The following is a 15,018-nucleotide window of genomic DNA, read 5'->3' on the forward strand; positions in this document are numbered from 1 at the left end:
TTCCCTGCAATGGACAATATGAGTTTTTCATTGCTTCCCTTTTTCAAATAATCAAAGCGAGCTCTGACTGAGGATGTATACACACTCTATGAACCTCAGGAACATTGGGGTGAATAAATGACTGAAGCACTCTTCTTTTCACTGAACTACTCCTGTAATAAACATGGGTTTCAATAGTATTTGATTGTCTAGGCTATGGATCCTGCACCCCTGTGAAGAACAAAGTGGTTTGGAGAATGGATGGTTGATAGTCCATGGATGAGAAAGTTGAGGTGCTGTGCCTGTCAGAGACAATGCTGTAAGAATGCAGATGCTCTAGTGAGCTTGTTAATAAAACCTCAGCAGTTGAGAGAGAATGTAGACTCCTCTGCAGAACAGAGACATTTCCCACCCTAAAGTTTTATGAAAATCTTTATTAATTAAATTAAACGTTTTAATAAAAAGAGATAGATTCACATAGTCTCATTTCAAATATTTAATAATACTGAATTAAATTCCACCCATTTAAGATGAAAAAGCTTAGTAATAGTGTGGCAAATGAGATGGAAGAATTTGAAATGGCCACCACCTGCTGAGACAGCTTTAAGAGTGAAGAAGATAAAAGAGAAAATGAGTACAAGCGAATGCTAAGGGAATTGGAAAAAGGAAACTCAGGAAGAACTGCGGGTGCAATCTCATCCTCTGCAGATGCGAAAAAGGAGGAGCCCTGATGACTGATGGGCACAACTACTGTAGGAAATATCAGGATCGAAAGAGGGAAGCGTCACAACAAATGACTCTCGGTGACAGTTCAGCTCTTACAGAACATGACGCTACTCTGTGGCAGATCCAGTATGATATTAACAGATTTCTTCATTGGTCATTTTTTACTCATAATAAATCACATTTGAGGACCCCATTTATGCAAATTGCATTCATTTTGAGAAGCATTAGGAGTTATAAATGAGTCATGATGCTTGATCTGCTATGCGTTTTCTCTCATCTGCCACATTAGGAGGATAATCTATGAAGAAGCTGAATTATAATTATGTGGTTTCCCTCAGCATGAAGTGTGTGATGTGATGTGGGAAAGTGAACAATTGGCAATCCTACGTCAGAGGCTAAAATTATAATCCCATTAAAATTGTCCTTATTTTGCACAGCTCTACAGAACAAGTGACTCTTCTGCTAGTTTAGCACAGAAGCAAGATTCATATGAATCATCTACCCCAATATATTCTTACATCTACAGAATCTTGCAATCTGACACCATAAGAGTTGATTTGTAAATCTCTGTCATCTGGTAGCAACCACTTCATTCCATTGCACTTAATGCAAATGGATTCTGAAACACCGAAAATACCATTATACAATGACAAAGGGTGAGTACACAAGTATTTGTACAAATGTATTTGTATAAAAGGGATTAAAAGGGATAAAAAGGGATTCCTTTTTACAATGGAGCATGTGAAAGTAAGAGTCTGGCTTCACTGAAATGTTACTCAAACAGACACTGTTTATACAATTGACTTCTCAAGTCCATCAAACTATTCACAGTAAATGTTAGAGCACAATCAAGGATTTTGAAGATGTGATGACAATAAAATAGGACAAAATCTAGAATATAGATAGGATAAAGAAAAAGAAATGAGCAATGTTGAAATAGAATCACAAAAGCAGAGACTCAAAGACCCAGCCGAGGCTCGAACCAGCAACCTTCTTGCTGTGAGGCGACATCGCTACTCACTACTCCACCGCGCCAGCCCATAGCGACATACATATGTGCAAAATCACACACCGTGGAAAGGCTGTGTATCATTTATCATGGCTGTGGTGGCATTTGCAATCACAAAAGTAAGACACTGTAACATTGCATGTCGGGGAGTTCTTTGGCTTCACATTCATTCATTTATTCATTCATTCATTCATTCATTCATTTTCTTTTCGGCTTAGTCCCTTTATTAATCTGGGTCGCCACAGTGGAATTAACCGTCAACTTATCCAGCATATGTTTTACGCAGCGGATGCCCTTCCAGCCACTACCTACTGCGCCACTGCATCGCCCTGCCTTTGTGCATTTAAAATACTTTAATGCAGGGGTTTTAAAAATCAGGAGTTTTATTTACAGTGGAGGATGATTTAAGATTAGCTGTTCCAGGGACCAAACATGGATTGTCATGTTGTTCTCTAAGAAAAAGGGTCAGCCATCACTCTATCCTCATTTACAATCTTATGTTCCAAGTGCCTGGAAGTCAGCAGTAATAACACCCACATTTAAGACTGGTGATCCTGCTTATCTTGGTAATTATAGGCCTATCAGAATTTTACCAATTGCCTCTAAAGTAATTGAAAAGGTTGTTTGTAATCAGCTGGTAGAGCATTTAAATATAGATAAATTTTCATTACTTTCAATACAGTTTGGATTTAGAGCACGTCATTCTATGGAGACCGCAAACTGTTACTTAAACAAACACTATAATACAAACTAAATCCAGTCTAGATAGGGATAGAGTTGTTGGTGTTGTCTTTCTCGATTTTTGTTAACCTTTGATAATGTTAACCACAATGTACTTTTATCTAAATTATCAAGGTTTAATTTTTCTGTTAATGCATTATCATAGATGGAGTCATATATAAAATTGAGAAAGCAATGTACAAGAATTAATGGCGCATGTTCACCATTCATCAATTGTAATTTTGGAGTTCCACAAGGATCAATTCTGTTTAGTTTATACATTAATGATTTGCCTGCAGCGTGTCCAGAAGTTCAGGTTCAAATGTATGCAGACGACACAGTAGTATATACTCATGCAAAAACCAAAGAACAAGCTGCTAACAAACATACTGCTGCACTCAAGAAAGTTTCAGACTGGTTATATTATTCATGTCTTACCCTCAATGTAAGTCAAACTGTGGGAATGTTTTTTTTTTTAATTAAGAAAAATGAGGAGCATAGCTCAGATGTTTTAGTTAATGGAGAAGTAATAAATGTAGTTGATCATTTTAAATATTTAGGTATAATTATTGACTCTAATTTAAATTTTAAAAAACACATTAAGAAGATTTCCAAAAGTGCTAGAGCAAGCCTGAGGATTTATAGAAACATTAGGCATCAGTTACCTATGGCTGCTGCTAAACTTTTTATAAATACAATGATTTTTCCTGACTTATCTTATTGTGCTACAAGCTGGTCCCACACAAACATTACAACATTAAAACCATTGTATTTTATATATAAACAAACTGTAAAAAGTTTAGATAAAAATTCAAGGAGCTATCATCATTGTAACTGTATTGCACAACAAAAATTACTAACATTCGACAGTTTCTTATTTTATGCTGATGTATGTTTAATTTATAAAATATTTAATGATCTTGCAACACCTCCCCTCAAACAATGTGTGATTGTCGGCAAGGGAAATATAAGATAGACTAGGTCATCGGTTAGAGGTGATTGTTCAATTAAACTTAAGAGAACTGCTTTTGGACGATCAGTTTTTCAGTCAGAGCAGCAGAAAGATGGAAGAAAATACCAGTGCATAGAGAGAGTACCACTTTTAATCATTTTAAAACTGTTCTTAAAATTTGGCTTAAACAAAATCAAATATGCAGCCACTGATTTTATTTCATTTTATTGATAATGATGTATTGCATGTATTCTACTGTAAGTGTATATTGTACTATTTCTTACTGTTAAATTTGTTACAACTTCCTGCACAGGGACGACAGATGTAAATTAGCTTTATAGCTAACTCTGGCACAGCATGTCATGTTGTACATTGTCCCTGTATAAATAAAATAAATAAATAAAATAAATTTACGTGTATACCTTTTTATCATTCTAATTTAAGGTTTTACTGAATCAGGTATGCTGGATAGAGCTGCATTAATTGAAGGAAATATTTGTGCTCATTTTGTCAGTACAGTCAGCTGTAAATCTTCAGCACCTGCTTTCAGATTGAGAAGTGTCTCCTACACAGAGCCATAGTTCAGTGACAAGCTGTGCAAAAAACCTGAAATCACTTGGAATCGTTCTATGATTTGGCAGCTGTGTATGTGGTTTCTCAGTGAACTGTGGCTCTGTTTCTGCTAATCTGAAAAAAAAAATCATAGACATGTTTTTACTCCTAACTCACCCCATAACTTCAGTCGAGGGTTCAAAATGAATCCTTCTGAGAAATTATTCCATAGTTGTGTGTTTAGTAGCTGAATCAACAAAAGCAGTTAAATACTCTGCTTTGTTTGATTTCCCCTGTGTCTCTCTTTTTTTGTGCCGTATTTGCAGTTTCCATGCGAGAGTGCCCTCTGCCCTTCGGGAAGAAATTTACTACTGTTCACTGACCTGTTTCCATGACAACGTGAAGAGTGCTGGACAAAGAATAATCGTGATTAATCGCATCCAAATTAAAAGTGTGTTTTAACATAATATATGTGTGTTTTTAACACATTTATTATTCATATGTGATATACACACACATAAAAAATAGATATTTTACATATATTTTAAAATGTATATACAATTTTTATCATGCATATTTTATATCTAAATATAAATAAACATTTCCTGAAATATATGCATGTATATTTATATACATACTTAATATAAACAGCACACATGCACATATTATGCCAAAACAAACTTTTATTTTGGATTTAATTTGGGTAATCACGATTAATCTTTACCCAGCACTAATATATATATATGTATGTGTGTGTGACTCCCTCTGTAAAACCCCGGCTAAAGTCAGATAATCTATTTCCAAGAAAAAAAGTATCAAAGTTGTATAGCCACAAAAATATGCAATTTCTGTTTATTAGTTTGGAGATAAAGTGCTATAATTACATTTAAAATTACAGAAAATTACTAAATTAAACGATTTTACCATTGTACCTCCCATAGCATTGTCCCAATATTTTTTGATGAGTAGATCTTGCCTTTCCTCAAGTCCCAGGTTAGAGATCTTGGCCTAAAAAAGCTGATTCGAATGTTCTTACTCAATTGATTGGCCGTTATCAGTGTTTATCAACTGATAGATATGGGCCAGTAGGGGCATTCTGTGCCTACTGGTTGGCTCAGAAGGCTGTTATCATCCATCCACATGGTTAATCAGCTATCAATCACATACGGCTGCGGCCGGAAGTAAACAAGAATTATTTATATTATTTATTAAATTTCCCTTTAATTGTATTTTGTTAACGTCTACCCCTACCCCAACCGTCACAGTAATGTAAAAACAGCTCTGGATCTGGAGTCTTCTCTATTAGTATAGCTGATTAACCATGTGGATGGATGATAACAGCCTTCTGAGCCGCAGAAGGCCCCTGCTGGCCCATATCTATCTATATAACCACTGATAACGCCCATTCAATCGAGTGATAACATTCGAAGAGGGTGAAAAAAGGTCGGTGAACTAGAGCAATAATAATAATAATAATAATAATAATAATAATAATAATAATAACAATAATAATAATAATAATAATAATAATAATAATAATAATAATAATAATAACATCTGCTTTCCTTGCTGCTTACAGAAGGATACTGATGTATCCTAATTACTGATTTTAAATAAAGTGAACCTATGATAGATGTATTGTACAGCTGCTTGAGAAAACTACACAAAATTGAGAGACTTTAGTGTTTATTAGGGCTCGACAAGATAACCTGTTATTATATGTTATTTAACACATTGATTAGTTAATGCACATAATTATTTTATCTCACATTAACATTTTTTTTTCATTGTTAGTTAGAAAGTCTGCTGCTCACTGGCTCTGAATACACATACAGACAAATCACAGGAGGAGTGGGATCTCACTTCTCAACCAATGAGAGTATTTTGGGTGCTTCTGCAGCACTCACTTGAACCAGTAAAGAAAAAAAAGAGTTAAGAGAAAAAACTTTTCTATTGAAAAATATACATTTTTAAATAACATCCACACATCAGAGTTTTTTATATCACTGTATGAAAAGTTATTTCTGATTAAGTCTGAGTACTGAGTCTGAAGCATCACTTTAATCAGTGGTTTTCAGAGGAAGTGAGACTAAGATGCTTAAAAATGCCTTCTAATGCAGATAAACATTAAACTGCTCTGTGCATTTAAATGGAAAAGTTGTTCAGTGAGAATGACATGAGTAGGTTGATTCAAGAAGAGCCCCAATAATTTATTTACGCATATTCTCTGTGCTAATCATAAAAGCAGGTCATAGACACATGCTCGATAAAGCAAAGGAAAAAAGCTACAGTGTTATTCGTGTTTGCATATGGAACGGAAAGAAATACCTTTGTCTATGAATGTAAAATCAGCCAAGGCTACACATTCAGTAGAAAGTACACGCTGAGGTGAACACTTTCCAGATATGACACATACATGCACAATCACAACCTGAGATTTCTACTTAGCCTCTGACAAGAAAAAATGAATGAAGCAAGCCCTCCCTATGGTATAAAGCAATCAAAACCCAGCTCGGAGATCTCCTAGCTAGACTGGTACAGAATGAGTGAGTATACATTATTTAGCAATGTTTCGATTGGGTTAATATGATGAAATAAGAAATTCTATATAATCACACACTGTACCAAGAGAAGTCATTTTAGCTAGTATTCAAGTGGAAAGCACAACCTAGTATTGTTAATAGGGTTAAAATTGGATCAATTTCAACTTACTGTGGTTGCGTACAGTCCTGTAAGTTACACATCCTTCGAATAGGCTTGGGCTTCTTGTTGACATCACAATAACCTCTATGCACCATTTTGTTGTCACCTTTTTTACGGCACCCATATTTGGTGTACTGGAAGCCTGAAGTGTAAACAAAAATAAGAGAACAAGCAGAAACATGTAATATTGAAGTAAACAGTCATCAGTAACTTTTGACTAGTGCAAAAAAACCTCTCATCCACTTCAAACAGACCAAAGGGGACAGTAAAACTTTAACCCACCAAAATACTATATTATAGCTGAAAAAACTACATTAATGCTGTATGTGCCTCCTGTCAATAGATTAATAGATGTGCCTCCAATAACAATAGATTGACAGATTCACAACAGTCTGTCTGCTTGAGTTTACTGTCGCATAATGCTGTACAAAGACATTAATTACATAGTTCATTCAAAGGGCACCTAGTTTAGCCCTTTTTCCAGATTTAATATAAGTCTTTTGTGTCTCTAGAATGTATCTGTAAAGCTTCAGCTAAAAACACCCATCAGATTATTTATTATACCTTTCAGAAGCTTGTGATTTTTATCTATAGTAAGAACTTTCCCAATGATTATCTGATGCATTTGTTGTGTAGTTGCATCAATGAGTCACACACAATGTCGTTATGAAGTTGACGCACCACACAGATACACAAACACAAACAGACAGTGCTTGCGTTTAGCTTTGTACTGTTTTTGCACGGCAAATGTGACAGGATACACATTAATATCCACTGCTGTATGGATATCCGTTATGTTAATGTACAAAATAAACCTGATTTAACGTCCACACCTGGGATTGAAGCGTCTTCTTTTATAATTGTATTGACACGCGGCTGTGCTGATGAGGTAAAGCTGAAGTAAATCGCTGTAATTCATTAACATGCACTGTTTTAAACACGTGTAAAACTCACTCATGATCACATTTGATGATGATTGATGATCCTAGCGAAATGAACAGATATTTTAATCCCGGTTGCTTTGTGCACGTCCTGTCTTGTTGCCCAGTGGTGGGCAAACTCGGTCCTGAAGGGCTGGTGTCCTGCACAGTTTAGCTCCAACTCTGATCAAACACACCTGCTTACAGATAATTAGTGATCTTGGAGACACTGCTTAGCATGTTCAGGTGTGTTTGATTTAAGTTGAAGCTAAACTATGCAGGACACTGGCCCTCCAGGGCCGAGTTTGCCCACCCCTGTTAAGCTACGGTCACACTCTGCTTTGTGTGTGCGAAATTCTGTCGTACTGCGCTGCGAAAAGGGGCGGGATTAAACAAGATGATTAGACATTAAAAAAGCGAGCGATTGCTCCATGTTTTAAATTTCTGTCCAGAGAGGTCCTGTTTTGATCCTCGATTGGTCTCACGCAGGCAAGTGATGCGGTTTCACAGGTGAGAGTTCACCAAGCTTGAACTTTGCACCCAGCGAACAGCGAAACTTAACGCATGACCCCGCGTTTCCGGTCTGACGCATTCGCGTGCATATGAATGGAAGTCTATGGGAGGAAAGGTCAAGTGTGACCGCAGCTTTATAGACGTTACTACAGAGACATGTTAATAGACTGATTTCACGCGGCTGCCATTTTTAAAAGCGAAATAGAGGCTGCGGTGGGAAGAAACCCGGAAGTATCGTTGGGAGTTACATTAGAACGTTGTGTACTTGGCTGTATATCTTATCAGCGAATAGAAAGAGACACAAATTTATCATTTCACCGCCTTCTGAGTGACCCGAAGGTCCGTTCTGAATGAATGGTGAAAATATAAAGGGATATCAGAGCTCATTTTCAGCTAAGTTAAGGGAAACGGCACTAGTTAGCTAACGTTTTCTTTCCCAAACACACGTTTTAGATGCCATTTATCAAACTCAAGTTAATGAACTGATTCTTTCACTATATTAGACTTGTCACGTTACTGAATTAAAAGAAAATTTGTCAATTTCCTGCTAACATTTAAAGCACTGTTGATGGCTTTCTTAAAACAGCGCTGATTGGCCATTGTGTTCACGTGCTCAACAGATATGCTTGTGATTGGCCGAGAAGGTCATCAGTTCACCCTCCGCTGTTTACTGAGCACAAACACAGCCGAGCGATCTGCTTGATGACTCTACTGATCCTTATGGCTGTTTCGCGCTTGCGCTCTAGTCTCCGTGTATCTGTGTTTGCACTGGGTGAAGAGCGGTAAACTGAGTGCAAACACAAGATACATGGAGACTGGATCGCGAAGCAGCCGTGAAGATCAGTCGAGTCATCCGCGCTCAGCGGCGCTTCAATTTTAACTTAGTGGGAATTAGACTGTTTTAAAACTTCAGTACTGGGACAACACGAGGGTGTGCTACAGAGGCCCGCAGTGTTTATCGCTCACCAAGTTACATAGGCTGAAGCAGGGAAGCGTCCCCTCTGTTTACCTGCTGCCATGAACTGAAGCCTACATCTTCATTAAATAATTCAGTGTAAGGTGTGCTAACAGCAGCACCGCTTCAGTCTGCATATATAATCTGACCTCCCTCCAGTCTCTTCTGAACAAAAGCATGTTTTCCTCAGTAATGTTTTGGGCAGGTGTTGCTAGATGTCACTAGAAAGGTACTTAATCCCATTTTCCATGCTCGGGTAGACTGTTTAAGGGAAAGTCAAACTGCATATAAGTAAATCAGTGATCAGCTGCAAAATTGCTGATCTGAGCACTGTTATTAAAACTGGACACATACATCTTGGATACATACACTCACCGGCCACTATATTAGGTACACCTGTCCAACTGCTCGTTAAAGCAAATCAGCCAATCACATGGCAGCAACTCAATGCATTTAGGTATGTAGACATGGTCAAGACAATCTGCTGCAGTTCAAACCGAACATCAGAATGGGGAAGAAAGATGATTTAAGGGACTTTGAATGTGGCATGGATGTTGGTGCCAGACAGGCTGGTCTGAGTATTTCAGAAACTGATGATCTACTGGGACTTTCACACACAACCATCTCTAGGGTTGACAGAGAATGGTCTGAAAAAGCGAAAATATCCAGTGAGCAGCAGTTCTGCGGGCACAAATGCCTTGTTGATGTCGGAGGTCAGAGGAGAATGGCCAGAATGGTTCCAGCTGATAGAAAGGCAACTCAAATAACCACTCGTTACAACTGAGGTATGCAGAAGAGCATCTCTGAATGCACAACACGTCCAACCTTGAGGCGGATGGGCTACAGCAGCAAAAGACCACACCAGGTGCCACTCCTGTCAACTAAAAACAGGAAACTGAGGCTACAATTCACACAGGCTCATTACAATTGGACAATAGAAGATTGGAAAAACATTGCCTGGTCTGATGAGTCTCAATTTCTGCTGCAACATTTGGGTGTTAGGGTCAGAATTTGGCATCAGCAACATGAAAGCATGGATCCATCCTGCCTTGTATCAACGGTTCAGGCTGACGGTGATGGTGTAATGGTGTGGGGGATATTTTCTTGCCACATTTTGGGCTCAAGTAGTACCAACTGAGCATCGTTACAATGCCACAGCCTACTTGAGTATTGTTGCTAACCATGTCCATCCCTCTTTTGATGGCTACTTCCAGCAGGAAAATGCGCCATATCATAAAGCGTGAACCATCTCAGACCATCTCAACCATCCCATTTCTTGAACATGACAATGAGTTCACTGTACTCAAATGGTCTCCACAGTCTAAATCCAATAGAGCATTGGTTCCTAACCTAAGGCCCCCTTAACATTTAACGATATTATCGCTCATATAAGTTTGCAGTAAGGATAACAAAAAATTTAGCTTTACTGTGACGTCCCTCATCTCATTTAGGGTGTGTGTCAATTCTTTAAAAAAATGCTCTGGGCTTGCTGCGGTATTGGGGATGAGTCGTCTGCAAATGTCTTATTGATTTAGACGGTCTCATGCATTTGTTAGCAAGAAGTTTGGCGCAGATAATACACTGTGGCTGGGTCAGGGACTCTTTCCTTTGAGAAAGTAAAATAAAACCATAGTTTATGTAACTATCTTGGTATTTTCTGCATTCCAGTATTGCTAGCGCTGTGACCCAAAATGTTTGGAGCTTCCTCACATGCGTCCAAGTATGCTTGGGTCATTACTATTAGCTGCGAATGAGTGAGACTCACAAATTAAAACGAATTACAAATTTGTCCATTTTTTTGGTTAGCCAGGGGATAAAATTAACTAAGGCAACATGATCATTCTCATAATTGGCCACTGCTAAATTATTTTTAAAATATGACGTGACCCCCCACAGAGCTCACTGAGGCCCCCTTGTGGGCCAGGACGCCCCTGTTGGGAACCACTGCAATAAAGCGCCTTTTGGATGTGGCGGAACGGGAGATTCGCATCATGGATGTGCAGCCAACAAATAAGCAGCAACTGCGTGACGCTATCATGTCAATATGCACCAAAACCTCTGAGAAATATCTCCAGTACCTTGTTGAATCTATGCTATGAAGGATTAGGGCAGTTCTGAAGGTCTGAAAGCCTTTGGGTCCAACCTGGTACTAGTAAGGTGTACCTAATAAAGTGGCCAGTGAGTGCATATCATGTATTCAGATATATTAAAGAGAATACAGTATCTCAACTGCTGGATTACTTGAATTGTCACAAAATGTGAACTACAGGGTGGGCCATTTATATGGATACACCTTAATAAAATGGGGATGGTTGGTTATATTAACGTCCTGTTTGTGGCACATTAGTATATGTGAGGGGGCTCATGAAAGAATAAAGTTATGTTTAAACCAAGCACACCATTGTTTTTCTTGTGAAATTCCCAATAAGTTTGATGTGTCACATGACCCTCTTCCTATTGAAAAAACAAAAGTTGGATCCAAGATGGCGACTTCAAAATGGCCACCATGGTCACCACCCATCTTGAAAAGTTTGCCCCCTCACATATAGTAATGTGCCACAAACAGGACGTTAATATCACCAACCATTCCCATTTTATTAAGGTTTATCCATATAAATGGCCCACCCTGTATATTGTCACATAATATAGGCTCCTCCAAAGCATCGACCAACAGATCTAAATAATCCTAATTTAAACACTTATACAGGCACATCTCACACATCATAGTTATTTAGCATAAGACAAAATTTGCTTTATTTATTTTCTTTAATGTATTTATTATGTACTAATGCGTTTTTATTTAATGCGTTTATTATTATGTTAAAAATGTTGTTTTTCTTGAACACAGGTTACATCTTGTAACTTTAAACTGCAAAAGCTTAAAGATGACAGAAAGTGAACAATACCTCCAGCACAAGGTCTCGAACATTGGGACCAGCTCTTCAGTGCCCACTCATACGTGTCCTCCTGAATGACGTTATTGTTGTTTAGGGGCACTGAATCTTCATGGATGATGTACTTGTACATAAGCGTTGACCTTGTCTCATTGTCTTTTGGTATAATCTAATGGAAGTGGAAAACACAATAAGACACATTTCAAAAATAGCAGAATGATATTTACAAGCATTTGGTTATGTAGGCAGAGATTTAGCATTTGTTCATGCATATGTAAGAGTATGCAGATTTATGTATTGCCCTCTGTGTGAGATGAGTCAGACGAGGATCTGTTTAATTACTTTCTGAAAAAGAAATGAGAATGATGAACATAACGCGAGAAACTTTTTTCAAAGACGACTGATTTTGGATTAGTTTAACTTCTGAATCATTTTCAGGGATACTTCTCTCTCTATCTATTTATCCAACCAAGCTACACAATATTATATTTTTGCATATACATTATCTGGAGCTTATCTAAAAAAATAATTTATGATAATGATCCAAAAACTAGTACACTCAAATGTATATGTATACAAATTTTAAAAAGAGCAAAAATCAAGAGAAGCAAAAAAAAAATATATATATATATATTTAATTAATTTATTTTTTTGCTTAAATTTAATTGTATTATCTTTCAATTTCTAAATATGTTTGGTGATTAAAATATTTTAATAAATATATGTTCAATAAATCTATTTTGTTCAAATGCACCAAAATACATTGCCTACAGTGCATCTGTAAAGTATCCATAGCGCTTCACTTGTCCCACATTTTCAGCCTTATTCCACTTATTATCACTTGCAACCACAGGATATAGCTAAATAACTGATGAAATATTAACTGTATATTTGACAAGAAAAAACATCAATGTGTCTATCACTGGACTTTTGCTTTATCAGAAGTAGGAAATGTTCAAGCAGAATTGGACAGCTGAAGTTAAAGAACTACTGTGCTTTGGCAGTCAGTATATTAATCTTACAGTTTTTCTCAGTTGCTTTTGTGCATTTCTCACAACACTATTTACATTTGCACAACAGTTAATGCATTTCTCAAAACAATTAGTACAAACTGCAAAACCTAGTTGATAACCTGTAAAAGCGTGTCACTTGCTCAAAATCGATAGCTCATTCCTCTAAAGCAAGTATTCATGTCAATGATAGTGTCAGTGTCCTCAAGATGAAAAGTCCTGCCACCATTGTTTATGAACAAGATGGTCATATAGCTTTGGCATTTTTTAATTATGACAGCTACTCTGTACATTTTTTTCAATGCAAAAAAGTCAGATTTTGGTGACACTTCTTGTAAATGCTAAAGACAGCACTATATACTATTTGCACAGCGATTTGAAAACTACAGTAAAGTTTAGTGAGGTATCTGAGTACAAGACACTGAATATGTATATTTCACATTTTTACTGCATATGCTTTTTGTAATTCTTATTTATTAACAGCATTGTGCAAAAGAATAAATCAACCTACAACATACATAGGTCAGTAAATCATTTTAGATTTAATTTAAAACACATTTCAGAAAAAAAAAAAAAGATTTAAAATCTTTTATAAAATTAGCTTGACAGATTTTGACAACTGGTTCAACATTTTTGTATGTAATGACTCAAGTAATGAAATGAGGACTATTAGTTTTATATGGAATGACCAATCAGCATTCACAAGTTTACTTAATTTTGACTGACATGACATAAGCAAATGATAATGATATAAAACAGCTTGTTGTATGAAAGCAATTGATGCTTGTCTAAATGCAATTTTCAATTTGCTGGAAGGAATGAGAAACTGCTACTATGATGTGCACAAATGACTAATTGTTTTGAGAAATGCATTAACTGTTGTGCAAATGTAAATAGTGTAGTGAGAAATGCACAAAAGCGACTGAGAAAAACTGTAATCTTGCAGAATTGTTAAGGCACGACCAGAAACGTATTCATGGGAGACAGCTGAATTATACTATGGCCTGAAGATAATTAGATCCTAATCTAAATACATACAAAACATAAAATAAAACATTCATGAAAAAAGTCATTTCTGTGTTGCTGTTCAACCCAGTTTTAAACATAAAAAATGTCTCTAAAATATGCTTGCAGCATTTATCCCAGTCAGAAAAGTGAACATCAACATTTACCCACTACAAAAAGAAGCCATAATTAAGCTTGACTGATCATAACTAAGAAAATGCTTTTCTCTAATCATTCCTCAAAGAAAAGAAAATTATAGAAGATTTATGTCGACCATTTCTCCTAGACAGAATTGCAGTTGAAGGCAGAGTTCCTGCATGAATCATCTTCTAACAATATTGTTCTCTATAGGACATCAGTAACTGAGAGCAGTAGTGTTTGCTAACATTTACATTGTATGATGTCTAATTGAATAATTTTTGTACTTCAGAAATTGTTGTTTACGCGTTTGGGTTCTAATCAATAGAGCTTGCATTTAAGGCATTATGGATTAGGCATAAATCCATGATTCTGACATCACTTGCACCATGCTCTACAGTCCTGATGTGAAGTCACTTCAGTAAAGTCTGACAGTGTGACTTAAACTACCACTATTGGGAACTTCTCACCACCCATGCCTGAGAGCAAACTACAAGCCTTTCAGAGATACGCTTTGGCCATTGGAAATTTGGCCATTGTCGAAAAAATCAGATCTTCCTCCCTGTCTATTTCTCCTGCATGAAACATGCTGATTATGAGAACTGATTGTTTACTTCCGTCTAATATACCCAGAACTAAATGTGTCTTGGTTATGAGATCATGATGATAATCACTTCATTTGTGGCTTGTCATAATCAATGTTCGCAATCAATGTACTATACTGCGGACTTCCCTTTTATAACCTTTCATGTTTAATATATAATTGGACCAATATGACTGGGGACAGCCAACTTCTTTTGCCATTCTCTTGAGTTTTATAATCCTTCCCATAGTTTCAGCCAATAGCTCTCTTGTTGGAGCCATGTTTCCTTTAATTAGCCAAGTCCAACAGCTCATCAAGCTCTGTAGGCACTCTCTTTTAACTGCTGACCAATTAGCTTA

General features: G+C 36.8%; 1 protein-coding gene across 2 annotated transcripts in view; it reads right to left on the minus strand.

The window, feature by feature from the left end:
* The window catches only part of adamts3 (ADAM metallopeptidase with thrombospondin type 1 motif, 3), a 200,136-nt gene that overhangs the window by 17,046 nt on the left and 168,072 nt on the right, over nucleotides 1–15,018 (minus strand). For both annotated transcript variants that reach the window (XM_056458158.1, XM_056458157.1), the window contains exons 18-19: nucleotides 11,936–12,092; nucleotides 6,651–6,783 (exon numbers count right to left, since the gene is read on the minus strand). In XM_056458158.1, the coding sequence (XP_056314133.1) occupies nucleotides 6,651–6,783; nucleotides 11,936–12,092 (290 nt within the window). The remainder of the gene's footprint in view (nucleotides 1–6,650; nucleotides 6,784–11,935; nucleotides 12,093–15,018) is intronic.

The sequence above is a fragment of the Danio aesculapii genome, chromosome 5 (genome assembly GCF_903798145.1).
Source record: "Danio aesculapii chromosome 5, fDanAes4.1, whole genome shotgun sequence".
Lineage (NCBI taxonomy): Eukaryota > Metazoa > Chordata > Actinopteri > Cypriniformes > Danionidae > Danio > Danio aesculapii.